General features: G+C 38.6%; 1 protein-coding gene and 1 long non-coding RNA gene across 2 annotated transcripts; both read right to left on the bottom strand.

The window, feature by feature from the left end:
- Window positions 1–3,684: 3,684 nt before the first annotated feature.
- On the bottom strand, window positions 3,685–9,476 carry tmdd1 (transmembrane and death domain 1). The gene is made up of 4 exons (XM_088007160.1): window positions 8,779–9,476; window positions 7,968–8,090; window positions 4,358–4,510; window positions 3,685–3,927 (listed from the first exon to the last, which is right to left on the bottom strand). Exons 1-4 carry the CDS (start codon window positions 9,209–9,211, stop codon window positions 3,758–3,760), a joined length of 879 nt encoding a protein of 292 aa, XP_087863286.1. The 5' UTR covers window positions 9,212–9,476; the 3' UTR covers window positions 3,685–3,757.
- A 2,577-nt stretch (window positions 9,477–12,053) lies between these two features.
- Window positions 12,054–13,677, bottom strand: LOC106934295 (uncharacterized). Its single transcript, XR_001421674.2, has 2 exons — window positions 13,045–13,677; window positions 12,054–12,340 (listed from the first exon to the last, which is right to left on the bottom strand). It is a non-coding gene; the product is annotated as an uncharacterized LOC106934295 (long non-coding RNA).
- Window positions 13,678–14,184: the final 507 nt, after the last annotated feature.

Here is a 14,184-nt window from a genome sequence, read left to right as displayed (position 1 = left end):
TCTCTTTCGCCTTTTGGTCAATGACCGCGAGACATTTCTCTCACTAGCATCAGACTGACGCATTAGTTTAAGTTGTAATTACCCAGAATGCTGTGCGCCGTTCGAACCGTGCTAGAGTTTTGAATGCATTATTTACTTAAACTGAACCAACATTTGGAGTTTAATTGCACATTCACACTTCCCCAAATAGCCTGAATTTCCAAGGCAAACAAACCACAAGTGGACTAAACAGGAAGCATTCACGGCAGCAGCTCAGTTTAATCTGCTTTAATCAAGCTAGTTTGTTTGCCAGGAGAAAACCAGCAATGGAGCGAAATAAAGTTGCTCAATGGATTCGGTTAACTTGACTCAGTGCAATGTGAAAGCAAACCACACCAGCTGAAAATGTAACAAATGTTGCAACTTTGATCCCCAGTCAAACTGAGTCTGCTGGACTATCATGAGTGAAAACTAAAAAGTTAAATTTTGGCTTCTCTTATGCAGAGCACTTTATTAAGAGTCATACTTTATACTGGTCTATCTATAAAATCCCAATAAAGTGCGTTTGTTAACATGATAAACTGTGAAAACATTCAACCAGTGTGGTTATACTGCAGGGCACCAAAAGGAAAAATAAGATGACTTTTGAACATAATAAAACAAAACACAAAAAAACTCTCATTCGTATAATCTGCTAATATATTAAAACATGTTTTGAACCATTATTTTATGTGCAGCAGGGTTCGCAAGCTTTCCATTCCCACAGTTTGCCTCGATGACCCTAAAGAGTTTTTCATTTTTTTCTTTTAGCCAGCTGAAAGAAGCTTCCTGATGGATCCTTGCAAAATAGTGTCACAACCGTGATGGCCCCTTGTGGCATGTTGTTTCTCTGAGTCAGTCAGGCATACAGAAGTACAGCTTTCCTCTCCACTGCTTACAGAAATGCGGTTGAGCCCACAGCAGGTGAACCTGTCAGAGTCAGCACCTGCAGCATCCTAACAGCCAGCGGGGGAAAACTGAAGGACAGAGAAAGTTTAGTCATATGGAGCCGTCCTCTACTGCCAGGGGAGCTTTGTGATGAATGTGAAACAGAATGATGTCTGGAGACACCAGAGTTTAATGTTTTACACAGCAGAGATACTAACAGTTTTGTTCTTTAAAATACAATAATTAGTATTCATTAGGAATGTGCCAAAAAATAGATTTGCATAAGAATCTATGATTCAGAGTTGGTATAAAATGTCCTGAAGTCTACTTTAAAAATTAAAACTATCCACCTGCTGTCAGCCTCCATTTTGTAAACACGCAGGGCATTCTGACGTCATCATGCGGACGTTACTGGCATGAACACATGCATGGAAAACACCTGGAGAAAACTAAAAACGAAAGGAGGGAGAGAGTTAACCGGCCCATCTATGTCGAAGACAAACATTTGGACTCATTTAGTTTTTTGACTGAATTCCCATGAAAACCGAGGTTGACGCGAGCGTCACCGTGTGCAACGTTTACAAAATTTAGAGCGAGCATTTCAGGAACGACTCAAAATACGTGGAGCCAAAATAAGCGTATTTTTTTCTGAGCTGTTTGTTGTGTGATTGGTCAGAAGTTTGCAACCATGTTTTATGCAAAAATGCTCTCAGGCAGCAACGTCAATATTTCACTTCAACTTTATGTAACCCCTTGAGGAATTACATACATTTGTGGGACTCTTCACAGAGATTGTAAATTGCTAAAAACTCCTGGATGGAAACTGCAATGTCATCGTCCACGGAGGAGGCCGTCTGCTGAAAGGTGCGGCGCGCTCCCTATAACCTTTAATGTCTCTGTTTGTCATTCTGCTTTGCAAAGCATCATGAGGACACTTCATGATGCATAGTGAACAAGAAATCACTATGAATAATCATTCTGAGTCAAATTGTGGTGCCAAAATCAGAGTTGAATTGAATCGTGAGATAGTGGAACATTCCCACTCCTATTATTCATGAAGTTGTCACTATAAATCATTCTAAATCCAGCAGTTCTTTAAAGGCTGCAGGTGTTAGAGATCATTAGTGAACAAACATCATTAATATTTCAAAGATTATGGCACAACTCCAGCCTGATAAATATTTAGGAGCTGCAGAGATCCACAGCTCAGGTGGGATAAAATGTTAACCAGATAAATTAGTCACACATTACAAAAATCTTGATTTTATTTTCTTGAAAGAAAACTGTAAAAATTTTACTGCAACCCATGCTGACACAGAAATGACGTGAAAGAAGGTACTCTTGTTAGATGGGATGACGTCAGTGTAGAATGCTATTTCTGCCAGGAAACTAACACTCCACATAATCCTGAGTGCACCATCCTTATGATGAGCCATGATGGTGGCAGCATCCTGCTGTGGGGCTGTTTTTCCTCAGCATGGACAGACACACTGGGCAGAGGTGATTAGAAGATGGATGGGATGATAAAGAATAAAATCCTGGGAGAAAACCTGGGGGGTCGGTGGAGATTCATCCTGCAGCAGGACAGCAGCAGCACTGCAGTGGAATGGTTCAGATCTAAGCATGCTCATTTTTTTAGAATGGCCCAGTCAAAGTACACACCTAAAACTAAAAATGCATGGTATGTTTTTTTCAGATTTCTATTTGTAAAAAAGTTTGAAAATCTTGTTATTCCTTCCTTCATTCCTGCCATGTGTTGCTCTCTCACAAATCAAAAATCACAAAAATAGGCTGAAGTTTGGGGAAAAGTTTGAGGAAATAAGTACTTTCCTACCACAATGTACTTCAATAATTACTATAACTCAAAGGCATGCCCTTTTGGACTTTCAGAGCTTTGCTCATACAGTTGTTGGCACTATAATTTGTTTAAATGTTGATTTATGGACTAATAGACCATAATTGCTGCTCAGTGCCAGTGTTAATCCAAGCTGTCGCCCTCCTGAAGCACATTAGGCTAGATTTGTGTAATGAAGTAATTAGCTCAATTATGACGAAGAAAGTGGGGACGGTGTTAGAAACTGGGAACAAGAAGAAAGAAAGTAGTCGAGCGCCACGAGTGTTTTTCATCTTGGCATTATGAAACTGTCTGGGTGAAGTAGTTGAGAACGATCCTGTTGAGAGCAATTGATTTTCTAAATTAAAGCCCACAGATTTCAACAAAACCCATAAAAATTAGCTTTCCCTTCAGTTGGCTCCCCGGCGTTCCGGGTCCCATTTTGTCACCCAATCTTGGATCTCAACTTATTTAATTTTTCTCTTTTTACATAAAAAAAAAAAAAAAAAGATACTCCTGATTTAGATTTGGCTTCCTTCAGCCGCTGCCATCACAAACAAGAGTTCTCCATTGTCTGCTGGTATTGTCATTGTTATTAGTGCTTCGGATTGCCTGTGGAGGTATCGGAGGGAAATGGACGCCAGGCCGGATAATTAGTTGTTCTTCGATGCCAGACGGGCACAGTGCCGTCACTTAGAGGGGAAATGGAAAGTGGCATCCCTATCAGAGTAACACCGGAATAACCTTTGGTGTGAAGGCTGGGTTCCAGTGCATCTGTCACATCACAATGCAGATAGCCCCTGGCAAGACAATACTGCCTACTGGTTGAAAAAACATGCAGCATGGATAATTATTTTTCCGAAGAGGAACCATTCTCACTGTATTTGTTGAAATGAACAACTAAAATCTGTAAATCTTGCATAACATGGACATAACAATGAAGATTTTGTGCATTTGTTTGCAGGCACTCAACCACAAACATTTTATTGTCCTGGAAACATCCTAAAGGGATCAAATTTATTCCCGAGAAACAAGAACGAGGATGAGGAGTAAACCAGCGCAGGTGACCAAGCTGAGCAGGATGCCGTACAAAACAGGCAGAGCCACGTCCAGAACCCCCCTCGGATACACGGGGGCCGCCGCTCTCTTCACGATCAGATCCAGGTCCCGCCACGACACATCCTCAACTGAAGCACAGCACAAACAAGCCAAACATGCTTAACATTATGAGAACTATGGGAATCCTTTTTTCTTTTTTTTTGACAACTTTTCACCTACAGCAATCTCTCAGGAGAGTAAATAAAGGGAGAGGTGATAATTACATTTTTGAGTCTGTTAATGTCCTGGGAAATATACTTTGTAAAGTGAGAGTGTTGATGTAGAGGAGTAATGAGTTGGAAGCATGCCCACAGCCACCACATCTAATTCAGCATCTCATCTAAACACTTAATAGATTCAGGGTTCAGCGAAACATCATTCAGACAATCTCTGGAGCTATTAACCAAAATACCCCCTTTGGCATCGATACAACGAGAAATTCCTGCTTAAACATTTGCAAGGCTCTATTTGTATCTGTATAATAGTCCATCTTTAAATCTGTGAAGGAAATATTCTTACTCTTTATCCTTCGGCCTTTCTGACGGTGGTCATGGGGGTCGTGTGCATCTGGCTTCATGGGCGGGTCTATTAGGGAGTTGGCTTGTTTCTGGTAGTCCTCAACGTAACGCTTCAAGTTTAAGAGTTTATCCTGGTTGATGTTCTTCCCCACTTCTGTGAAACCAAAAGTACAAAAACACAGTCACATTACACAGCAGAGCATTTGACCTTTCACCTACAAGGATTTTAGTTCTCATCAAACCGTCGTTGGAGGAGCACGGGTCTACTGAAAATAACCTCTTATCAATCATCCTGGTGGCATCCTGAGAAGCTTTAATGTCAGTCAGAAACTCTGAGACAAATAGAGTGGGATGGATTTCCTCAGTGGTACAATGTACATGCACTTCGTTACATGTGAATCCTTTGTAACTTTTATATACATATATACATAATTTATATATATTTGTTAAAACTGACAGCATTTTATGAGACAGACAATCTGTGAAGAAATCAAGCTCCTCTGCAGTCTCCCAGCGCTAACTAGGAACAACCAGTCAGAGGCAGGAGGAGGGTCTTAGTGCTGTCAATCAAGCCGGTGTGTGCGCCGTTCACACCACTTTTCTCTGCTACGATACAGCTTCTCCCATCAGCCTGTCGTGAATGTCGCCACCGATGGCGGCGGAGTTGTTTTCCGCCATTAGCACATTTAGCAGAGCATTAACAATGTTGATTGACAGCACTAAGACCCGCCTCCTGCCTCTGATTGGTTGCTTTTGATTGGACTTGTGCATTTCTTCAGGTGGCAATAGGAGCAAAGAGAAGAGTCAGAGGAGATTGATCTTTTCACAGATGATTTGTTTCACATTTTACTGTCACAAAAAGGCTTTCATGTCTCTTTGCTTTACTTAAATAGATTTAATCGTGGATATTCTTTACTTTCATTCCACTACGTTTTACATTACGTATCTGTAGTTCTTGCTCCACTAGCTTTCTATAATGTTTTGTGTTATGTTAGATTCGCGTCACATTGCTTCTTTTTATTCATTTATTTGAAAGTAATCAATGACTTATTTGAATTAACCTGTTCAAAAAATCTACTTTTGGGTACAAGCTTTAAAAGTAGCATCAAAAACTTAAAATATTGTTCTTTATTTATCCATTGCAAGGTGGAATATAAAGTATTTTTTAATTAGCGTTGAAAACAAATTGAAGTCAAAATGTTCGTGGAAAGGATGCATAATGTCTCATTTTTCAAGCACATCTTTAGCCAGAATGTGTTTGCTGCAGTCAATATAACACATTAATTTTGTTTGAATTAAATAAAAACTTTCAAAGGTATAATCGTACCTGCAGATCATCCTTGAAAATTTTAAGCACATATTATAGGGCAACAGGAAGTTAAAACAATAAAAATATGCATTATCTGCAACTCTGTTCCTTAAAATGGCACAGCAGCATTGACGTATGAAACTTAAAGATATTTTAGACTTAAGTGTAGTGTTTTAGTACTTTCTCCTCCTTTAGTAATCCTTCCAGTTGACAAACCTTTCAAATGAATAAACCTGAAGAGATTTCTTCAAAACTGCAGTCAAGTGATCAATGATTGCTACACGCTGCATCACGCTGATTCCCACCCTTCCATATTCCTGTCTTACAAACTTGTCTTTGCATATTTTCCTTGTATTATTTTTTGTAACTCCAAAAGCTGCTGATGAAAGGAGCAGATGGCTTGTTGTCGGGCTCGTGTCAGCTCCACTGAGTCCTCTGTCAGATCATTTACACCTCCTCCTTCCCATTGCCACTCAGCTGTGGAGTTGTGTGCACACCGGACGGCAGCACATGCCAGAGACTGCCAGCGTGCAAACTATCCCAGTCTTTAGGTTCCAATTAAAACAAACCTCAAAGTGATGAAGCAATTGTTCACTCTTACCGCCTTGGAGAGGCCATCTTGACAGGAATAAATCAGTTTTGAAACTATGCAGACATGCAGCAGAATGAGGCTTTGTTCCAGTTTCCTTTTGTCAGGGGACATGTTGTGCTTTTGGGATTTGCTGCTATCAACGGTAATGCACATAAAAAGTGAGCAGCTTTAATTTGACAACTAACCAATTAGTAGGATCACACAAATTCCTGTTTATGAAAGAAAATACAATTAAGTGCTGCAAGGGGTAAGCTTTGTGTATGAGTTCATTTAAACCTGGGGATATATTACATGATTTTTTTATTTTGGTCAATTTTACACCAGATTCCCAGGCCTGTCAGTCCACAGTAGTTGTGGTTAGTTGGCAGAGAAAGTCTGTCAGTTTTGAGACTCGGGAAGTTTGATATGGGAACCAACAAGACCTCAGTTACAGTCAAACAAACTCACGTCAGATCTAGCCAGGTTTAATCAGATTAATCGTGATAAACTGATTATGGAAATAATTGTCAACTAAGTTAGTAACCAAGTAATCAGAAACTGGAGTACACAGATTCTAAAACACAACATAAAAAACAACACTCAGAGCCGTAATTAACCAAAACTGTAAAAGGTACGTTAAATATTATTGCATTTTAGGCAATAAGATGTTTAATTTCTTATCTCCTCATTTCATTTATTACTAAAAAAGGGAAGTGAATTGTTTAAATATTTCATATTTTAATATTTTCATAATATTGCAAAAAATTTATATATGTAAATGTAAAATCCACATAATGTGGCAATTTGTTCATCTAATTAGTCAAACGTCAAAATAATTGATTGAATAATCAATTACGAAAGTAATCGTTGGTTCAGAATCAGTCTTTACTGTCACTGTACAACAAAATTTAATTTCAGTTCATTCCATCCAAAGTAATCTGGGACAATAAATTGAACTATAAAAATGGGCTTTTATAGGTTCATTTATTTGTAATTACTCAACATTATGAACATAAAGCACCACAGCACTTTGCATAGTAAAAACTATCAACTGATTAATTACAACGATGTACTTATAAAAGACAAACAAAACAGAAACAACAGAGAAAAACATTCAAGACTAAAGCAATAAATAATGAATGTCATTTTGAAGTAAATCAGACAATTAAAATATCTCATATAAAAGTAATGGAACTTAATTTACCATTTCCCACAGAGAATAGCACTATTTACTATTTTTTTTGTGTATTTGCAAACATTATGTTGTGGTGTATTAAGATAAAAATAGTAAAAATGTGTCAATTGTGGCCAACAAGGACGGTCATTTTAACACCTAAACAAACTCATTTCCTTAATTACATGTCAAGCGTTCAACATGAGCAAAATAAAAAAACATTCAACAGTAGACAAATCATATTGACTCGAATAAGTTGAGATATTGTAAAATACATCTTTTTTTTTTTTTATGTAGGAGAAAAACAGATTGTCTGCGAATATCTTCCATTGCTGCTAGTTACTGGATGTCAGTTCAGTCAAATCGTCTCTCTCCTTTCTCTCTCTCTGAGAGTTTAATGCTCCCAGTTTGCTTTAGTTGTTCTAAATCTTGCAGTGTGTCAACTTTTAGCAGGTCCAGTTAAGATCTCCGGTCTTGTAAAACATCTGTTGGCATAACCAGTCTTATCCAAACCTGTGAAGACTGTGAGCGTGTGCTGTGTCCCCGGCGTAACTCACCTAGGGCAATGTCTGTTCTGCCGATGTGCTGCAAGGCACGAGAAAGCCTGTCGTAGTAAATCTTTTCACCAAACTTCAGCAGCCAGTTTGACAAGGATGTCCTGCATTGGCTCTTTTCGTCTGCTAAACACAAAACACCAGGCAATTAGAGAAACATGACACTGAGCACCAGGAAGCCGCAACAAGCACTCAAAACTGAGCTGGACATGTTAGGAAGAGCTTCTTTAAAATTATTTTCTTCCCCCCACTGACATCAAACATATTTTTATTTTGGTATTAAAAAAATATATATTTGCAAAATTTTGTAGTTGTTCAACACTGGATTCAGTCTTTCAAGAACAACATTAACATTGCCTCTAAATAAGCTTGTCTCTATTTTTTGCTGTACTCTTGTTAAAAAATGCATTAAAAATTGATAATGTATGTAACATAAAACAAAAGATGAATGTTTCTTTCTTTGCTAAAAAAAGTGGTAAAATAAGTTTTAAAAGTGTTACAAAAAAAGTAACATTTTGTAATAAAAATATCAAAATAATTAATTAATTTAAAAAAATTAAATGTACTGCAACAAGATTCCCCCGCTAGACTAGAATAATAAATCAGTAACATTGTGTATCTATAGCAGCAATGCTTTGTTCTACTGACTATATTTTATCTCCCTCACTGTTTTACTTTGACATTTTCCCATCTAAACTTTTTTGATGACCCGTTATATAACTCCACATGGGAACAGTATTCCACCACCTGATACAAAAAGAACCTTCAACGATTTTAAGAGGGGTCAAAGGTCTCAAATGACCTGTGAACCAACCTGCAGCAAAAGAGGCGTCTCTCTTGGCTCGAAGTCTAGAATTCAGTTGATTATTTTCCAGAGAGAGACGTTCAATGCGGTGAAGAATGTCCTCCGCTGGGCGAGACAGGGCAAGCAGGAGCTTCTCACACTCTCTGGAGGTCAGCATCTCCACTAGCCGCTCCACCTGATGAACTCCAATGTCTTCTGCCACTGGAAGTCCAAAAATAAGGAATAATGGCAGCAGCATGCACAAAAACGAAAGCAGATAGCAACAAGTTGTGCTGTAGCTACTGCCACGTAGCTTGTGCATTAAACTGTCAGCATCTGAACCCCAAAACTCTAAATCTGTGGAAGTGTTTCTTCCTGCTCTGTTTCTCTCACCTGTGTCATCCTGTGCTGAGCTCTGGGACAGAAGAAGGAGAAAAAAGAAACACAGTTTATAGACTTTCATGTCAGCTGTTCAGTGATGGTCTGTGCTCCTTCATCAGTTTGTACAAACTTAAACTATGTCTTAAAGATAAACACGTCTCAGAAGCTAATCACCATGGATACTGTTGCTATACTAAAATAATACATTGTTGATAGCGTGTTTACTAACATATTTGGATATTAAAAGTAAATTTTAACACAAAAAAAATACAAGTTATATAAATAAAATGAACTGAAGAAAGTTTAAATTTTTCTTTGAAAATTTCAATTCTTGTTGAGGAATAAATTAGGGCATTCCCACATTCATTCCCAAATAACTTATGTGTTTTATATCAGAGGCACATAATTATAACACTGTAACGTCACATTAGGAGAAATTTGTTCTGTTTGTATCTCAGACAGGAAGTTTATAGAGGAAGTTGTTGCAGATTATGAGTCTGGTTAAGTGTTTATAGAGGTCTAAAGAGAAGCCTGAATGGAAACTTTCCTAGAAGTGGAGGAAATCCGAAACAACTTCCCACACATACAAGTTCAACCTGAATGCAGACAGCCGGCTATTAAGTGAAGTGTCCAGGGACCCTTAAGCCATCATGAAGCAAGGTCTTACTGTTAAAGATGATCTATTATGCTTGTTTTTAAACAGGTTGGAGTAGGTCTATCGGTTGTTCAAAACATGTTTTATAAAATTTTTGCAGTTATTTTCAGATAATGAGATTTCATCTCCTCAGTTCTGCTTTTTTTAGCTTCTTTCAGAATCAGCTGTTTTATGACACTGTCACTTTTATGCAAATAAGCTTCTGCTGGCCATGCCTCAGTGTTTACATTCACTAATATTTTATACATGTGAAAATGATCTTTTTCTTTTAGCATTTCCTTGGTTTAAACCTGTCAACATAATGAACTTTGGTTTGGTGGAAGTTATCAGTCTTTACTTCAGTTCAGTCCTTATAGTACTCGAATATTTGAGACATATTTTTATTCAGCTCTAAGTGTTAGTTTGTAGTTATAGTTCTCTGCGTGTTTTAGTTCCAGCTAATATTAAAAAACAGCCGTTTCTATTTATTTGTTTCTGTGTTGCTTCGCTGTTCACTTCAGATCTTTTGAGTTGAATCTGGATCATTTCTTACGTTGGGTTGAGTCTCTGGTTTGTTTATATTTCTGCTTCCTCACAGCTGCACCCTGTTTCCAATCTACCACCTGTTCCTTGTTCAGTAATCAATCCCTCTTGCTTAAATTTGATGGTCAGTTCAGTTTCTTTCCTCATGTGACTGCTTGTAGCTTGGATTCACCCACTGACTTTATTTTAGCCTTTTGTTTTGCTTTAAGTAAGTTGTTAACTTTTGTCTGCCTGGCTCCTTCCTGCATTTTGAGCCCTGAATTTCACTTGACAGTCAGAAACCCTGTTCTTGACCCGTCTGGTGTTTTCCTTGATGTTAATGTCTGTTCAATAATGTTCTTTTAATGTTCTGACATTTTTATAGAAGAGTTGTAACTTTACTGGGATTAAATTACACACTGTAGTGTTTATCACTAAGGTGATTTCTGAAGGGAATTGGATGCTCTTGACTGTATTTAGGCCTAGCATCACAGTAATAAAATGTGAAAATGAATATACAACACACTTCAAATTTTTAGAGCATTTTGGAAACCATGCCCTTCCACACAGTTGTGCGCTACTTTGTGATGATCTTTCACATAAATTCCTCAAAGAAGCTTGTAGTTGTAGTAAAAAATCAGAAGCTTTGAAAACATCTTTTGGCAACACTTTATTTGAAGGGGTGTGCATAAGACTGACATGACGCTGTCATAAACATGACATAACACCTGTCATGAACATAAAGGAGTCTTTATGAATGTTTATGACAGTTGTCATGAAGTGTCATTCGGTAAATAATGACACTTTTAATGCAAAGTTGCTCTAAAAGTTGCATTGAAAGTCCATTAAAAATGCCGACTTTGCATTAAATTGTCATTATTTACAAAATCATGCCCTGATGCTGACAATCAAACCCAAGACAACCCAAGACTATTACTATAGCCTCTGCACATGGTACAGACACTTAAACATGTTCAATACATTAACCATTTTCTTTTTATTGCAAGATTCATGCTGCAGGTAGTAACAAATCCCTTAGATATATTATTTTAAAGCATTGCAAATGTGTATGAGAACAAAAGGAATGGTTCATGTGAATTCCTGTATGTGTACCCACACTGATAACCAAGGGCTATGAGTATGTCACACTTTTATGATTTTTGCATATTAAAAAAATATCAGTGGTTGTCATAAACCAAACAGACTGTTCACAGCCCTGTGGCTGTAGAGCTCTGTTGCTAAAGTCAATTGAACTTAAAAGCGCTACCCAGATCAGGCCCGGTTAGACCCTGAAGATATACGCTCCATACAGTTTGAAAACCCATACTACTAGTCTATGCATGGTATCTGTGGCTCACACTTTACAAAGAGCGAACATGGCTGCAAATGTGAGTTGCAGAGAAGTAAAAAAAAAAAAAAAAAAGCAAAGACTTTTATGTCTGTTTCGCCTTCCATTGCAGAACTTCAGAGTATTATGCTGGAAGTCGTGGAGATGCATCTATTTAGCAGGGAGAAAATGTTTAATGGCATCATTGTGAGGGCTATGGCGAGGGCATGTTTTAAATTGTTAATAAGCTTCATCTGCCAAGAAGTAAAGCTTGTTTGTGTGGGCTGGAGTCTTAAATTCTCCATGTGGGCTAATGAAAAAAAAAAAATCTGCTCAGGGGCTGAGAAACACAGAAGCTCAGGAGTGGGTGGCATAATGGTTCTGCGATGATTTGAGATGATGCACTATTAGAGCAGGAAAAAAAAGAAAAGAAACGCAGGGCAGGAGGTCAGGAATTTTATTCATGTTACATTACAGTTTCCTGCAGATAATCCAAGGTTTACACATGTAGCATGAAATAAAGACGGATAATAAAAAAATATTTGATTGCTGATAAAGTACAGGAACAAACTAACTGACTTGTGTGCTGGTGTCCTTCTTGCAATCTGGTCGGCTCCTGAAGTCATGCGTCCATGTCTTTTACACTTCACACCACTGAAATCTGGTTAAATACAGATACAGACTCCGGTGGAATGAAGGATAGAACACATGGAATATTCCTGCAGTGTCTGAAATAAAGAAAGGGACAAAATCACACAGTCAGAACATCTTTTCTCACACTCTGATTCTCACATTTCCCTAAGGTAATGAAACACAATCAGTATTTTTTATTTTTTTTTCAGCAACAGCAGGTCCTAAGTCACATTAAGATAAGCCTTTAAGCTTTATTTTCAGTGTTAAGCTTTAGGATAGAGGCCAACCCTGAAACCTGGTGCAGTCTCAAGCTGTGACTCCATGATTTATGAGGAAGCCTCTGAGGTTGAAGAGGCGGCAGTGACTGCCCCAGGAGTTGAATGTCGACCTCTCCCTTTTTTTTTTTTTTTTCCGTGAGTTTTAAGTTAAACCCGAGCGAGACCGGGCCTGCCCTGCGCCTTGACTCCAGGGTTTCCGTGCTGCAGGTACGATCCGTGACTCTGACAGGTTATCACAAGTCTGAGCTGAATTCTGCTTCAGTCATCAGCAACACGGACCCACATCAGCCCCTCTCAAGCTTCCCTCGCTATCAGCCCACCCAAGATTTGTGTTCCCGGGGTGAAAAAACATTTATTTTCTGTTCGAATCACCTGCAACTTTCCAGTAGTCACCATTCTATGTGTCACTTCTTCTGACCCAAAATTTACCTCTTATTCTGCAAATCCTCTACTTTATGTTAAAATCAATCTGATTTTTCATGTATCTAAATAGTCGACCTAGATGAAGATGTAATACTCACCTTTTATGTTCTGTGGCTCCCACTGGTTTGCAAACAACGATGAAGCTCAACTCAGACTTCATGGAGGTTGAAGGCACTTCTGACAAGCTTTTCACTGACTTTTTTCTCTACCTCATTCAGGTGGTGTTTTAGACAACTGTACCAACCAATAAGATGCAAGCGCCTGAGAAGGACCACCCCGTTTTTTTCCTTTTGTCTTTGTGAAAAACCTGCCACACCTTATCACGCGGAATGATCTTATTACCAAGAAACGTGAATGTAATATTTTAAAACTATGAAAAATGCAGGTTATATTCTTAAAACGAATGCGGTCAAAAATAGATTCACTGTTAGCACAACAGAGTTACCGTCTTATGTAGTTCAAAGGCATTGAAAGAGAGTTTCATGTAATATTTATCTAATAAGGGCCTTGTGTTCATTATTTGATGAGTCTCTGCTGTAATTTGTTCATTTTTATCCTCCCCTCGAGAGCGAACCGCGTTCTCCATTAGACCAAATTGCTTTCATGAGCTTCTTAAACAAGTTCCTTTAAAAGAAATGTATTTCACAACTGTGGCAAGAAAGAAAGAAAGAAAGAGCGTGTGCTTAACATTTACATCTGTATGCATAGGATATAATCCCCGTCTTATTAAAATGACTCAGATGAGACGGCGTTTTGTTTCATCTTGTGAAGACTCGTTTCGATTTGTTCTTTGAACTGCATCCAAACATCTTACTTGAGTTTGAAATGCAAGTAAATATCTGGCTTTCAAACCTTCGTGAGAAATGGTGTAATGCCCGACATCCTGCGCCGTGACAGGAGGGACATTTTGAATAGCATTCCTCTCCTTCACAATGGCAGGGTCGAGGTTGGGGAGGGGTCGGCGGGGACCAGCGGTGCTGACACATTCCTGAGGGCTGCATTGAGCCTCACCTGACCAAGTATTCCTCTCGTGGGAACGTTCGTTTATCCCCAATCTTCTTTATGTGTGATTTTATTGACAAGGACACCAGTATCTTTGACTTATGAGCTGTTGTTCCCCAGAGACAGGCTGCGTTTTATCTCAGTGCTTGGTGTGGACCAGATGGCTCAGGACAGTGGGACTTGTTCAGGGTAATCTTTAGGACCACTTGAAGGTGACGGGTGAAAAATGAGCCTGT

Source organism: Poecilia mexicana, unplaced genomic scaffold (genome assembly GCF_051168715.1).
Source record: "Poecilia mexicana isolate PSO_F unplaced genomic scaffold, ASM5116871v1 scaffold_7, whole genome shotgun sequence".
Taxonomy (NCBI): Eukaryota; Metazoa; Chordata; class Actinopteri; order Cyprinodontiformes; family Poeciliidae; genus Poecilia; species Poecilia mexicana.
Note: the sequence above shows the minus strand (reverse complement) of the source record. Positions and strands in the feature narration are given on the sequence as shown.

Bases quoted from the DNA above. Each gene is read 5' to 3' on its own strand.
- tmdd1 (XM_088007160.1), bottom strand. From the start codon at position 9,211: ATGAAAGTCTATAAACTGTGTTTCTTTTTTCTCCTTCTTCTGTCCCAG. The intron at 4,511-7,967 runs GTGAGTTACGCC...TTGGTTTCACAG, and splicing joins CAGAACAGACATTGCCCTAG to AAGTGGGGAAGAACATCAAC. The intron at 3,928-4,357 runs GTAAGAATATTT...GCTGTGCTTCAG, and splicing joins GAAAGGCCGAAGGATAAAGA to TTGAGGATGTGTCGTGGCGG.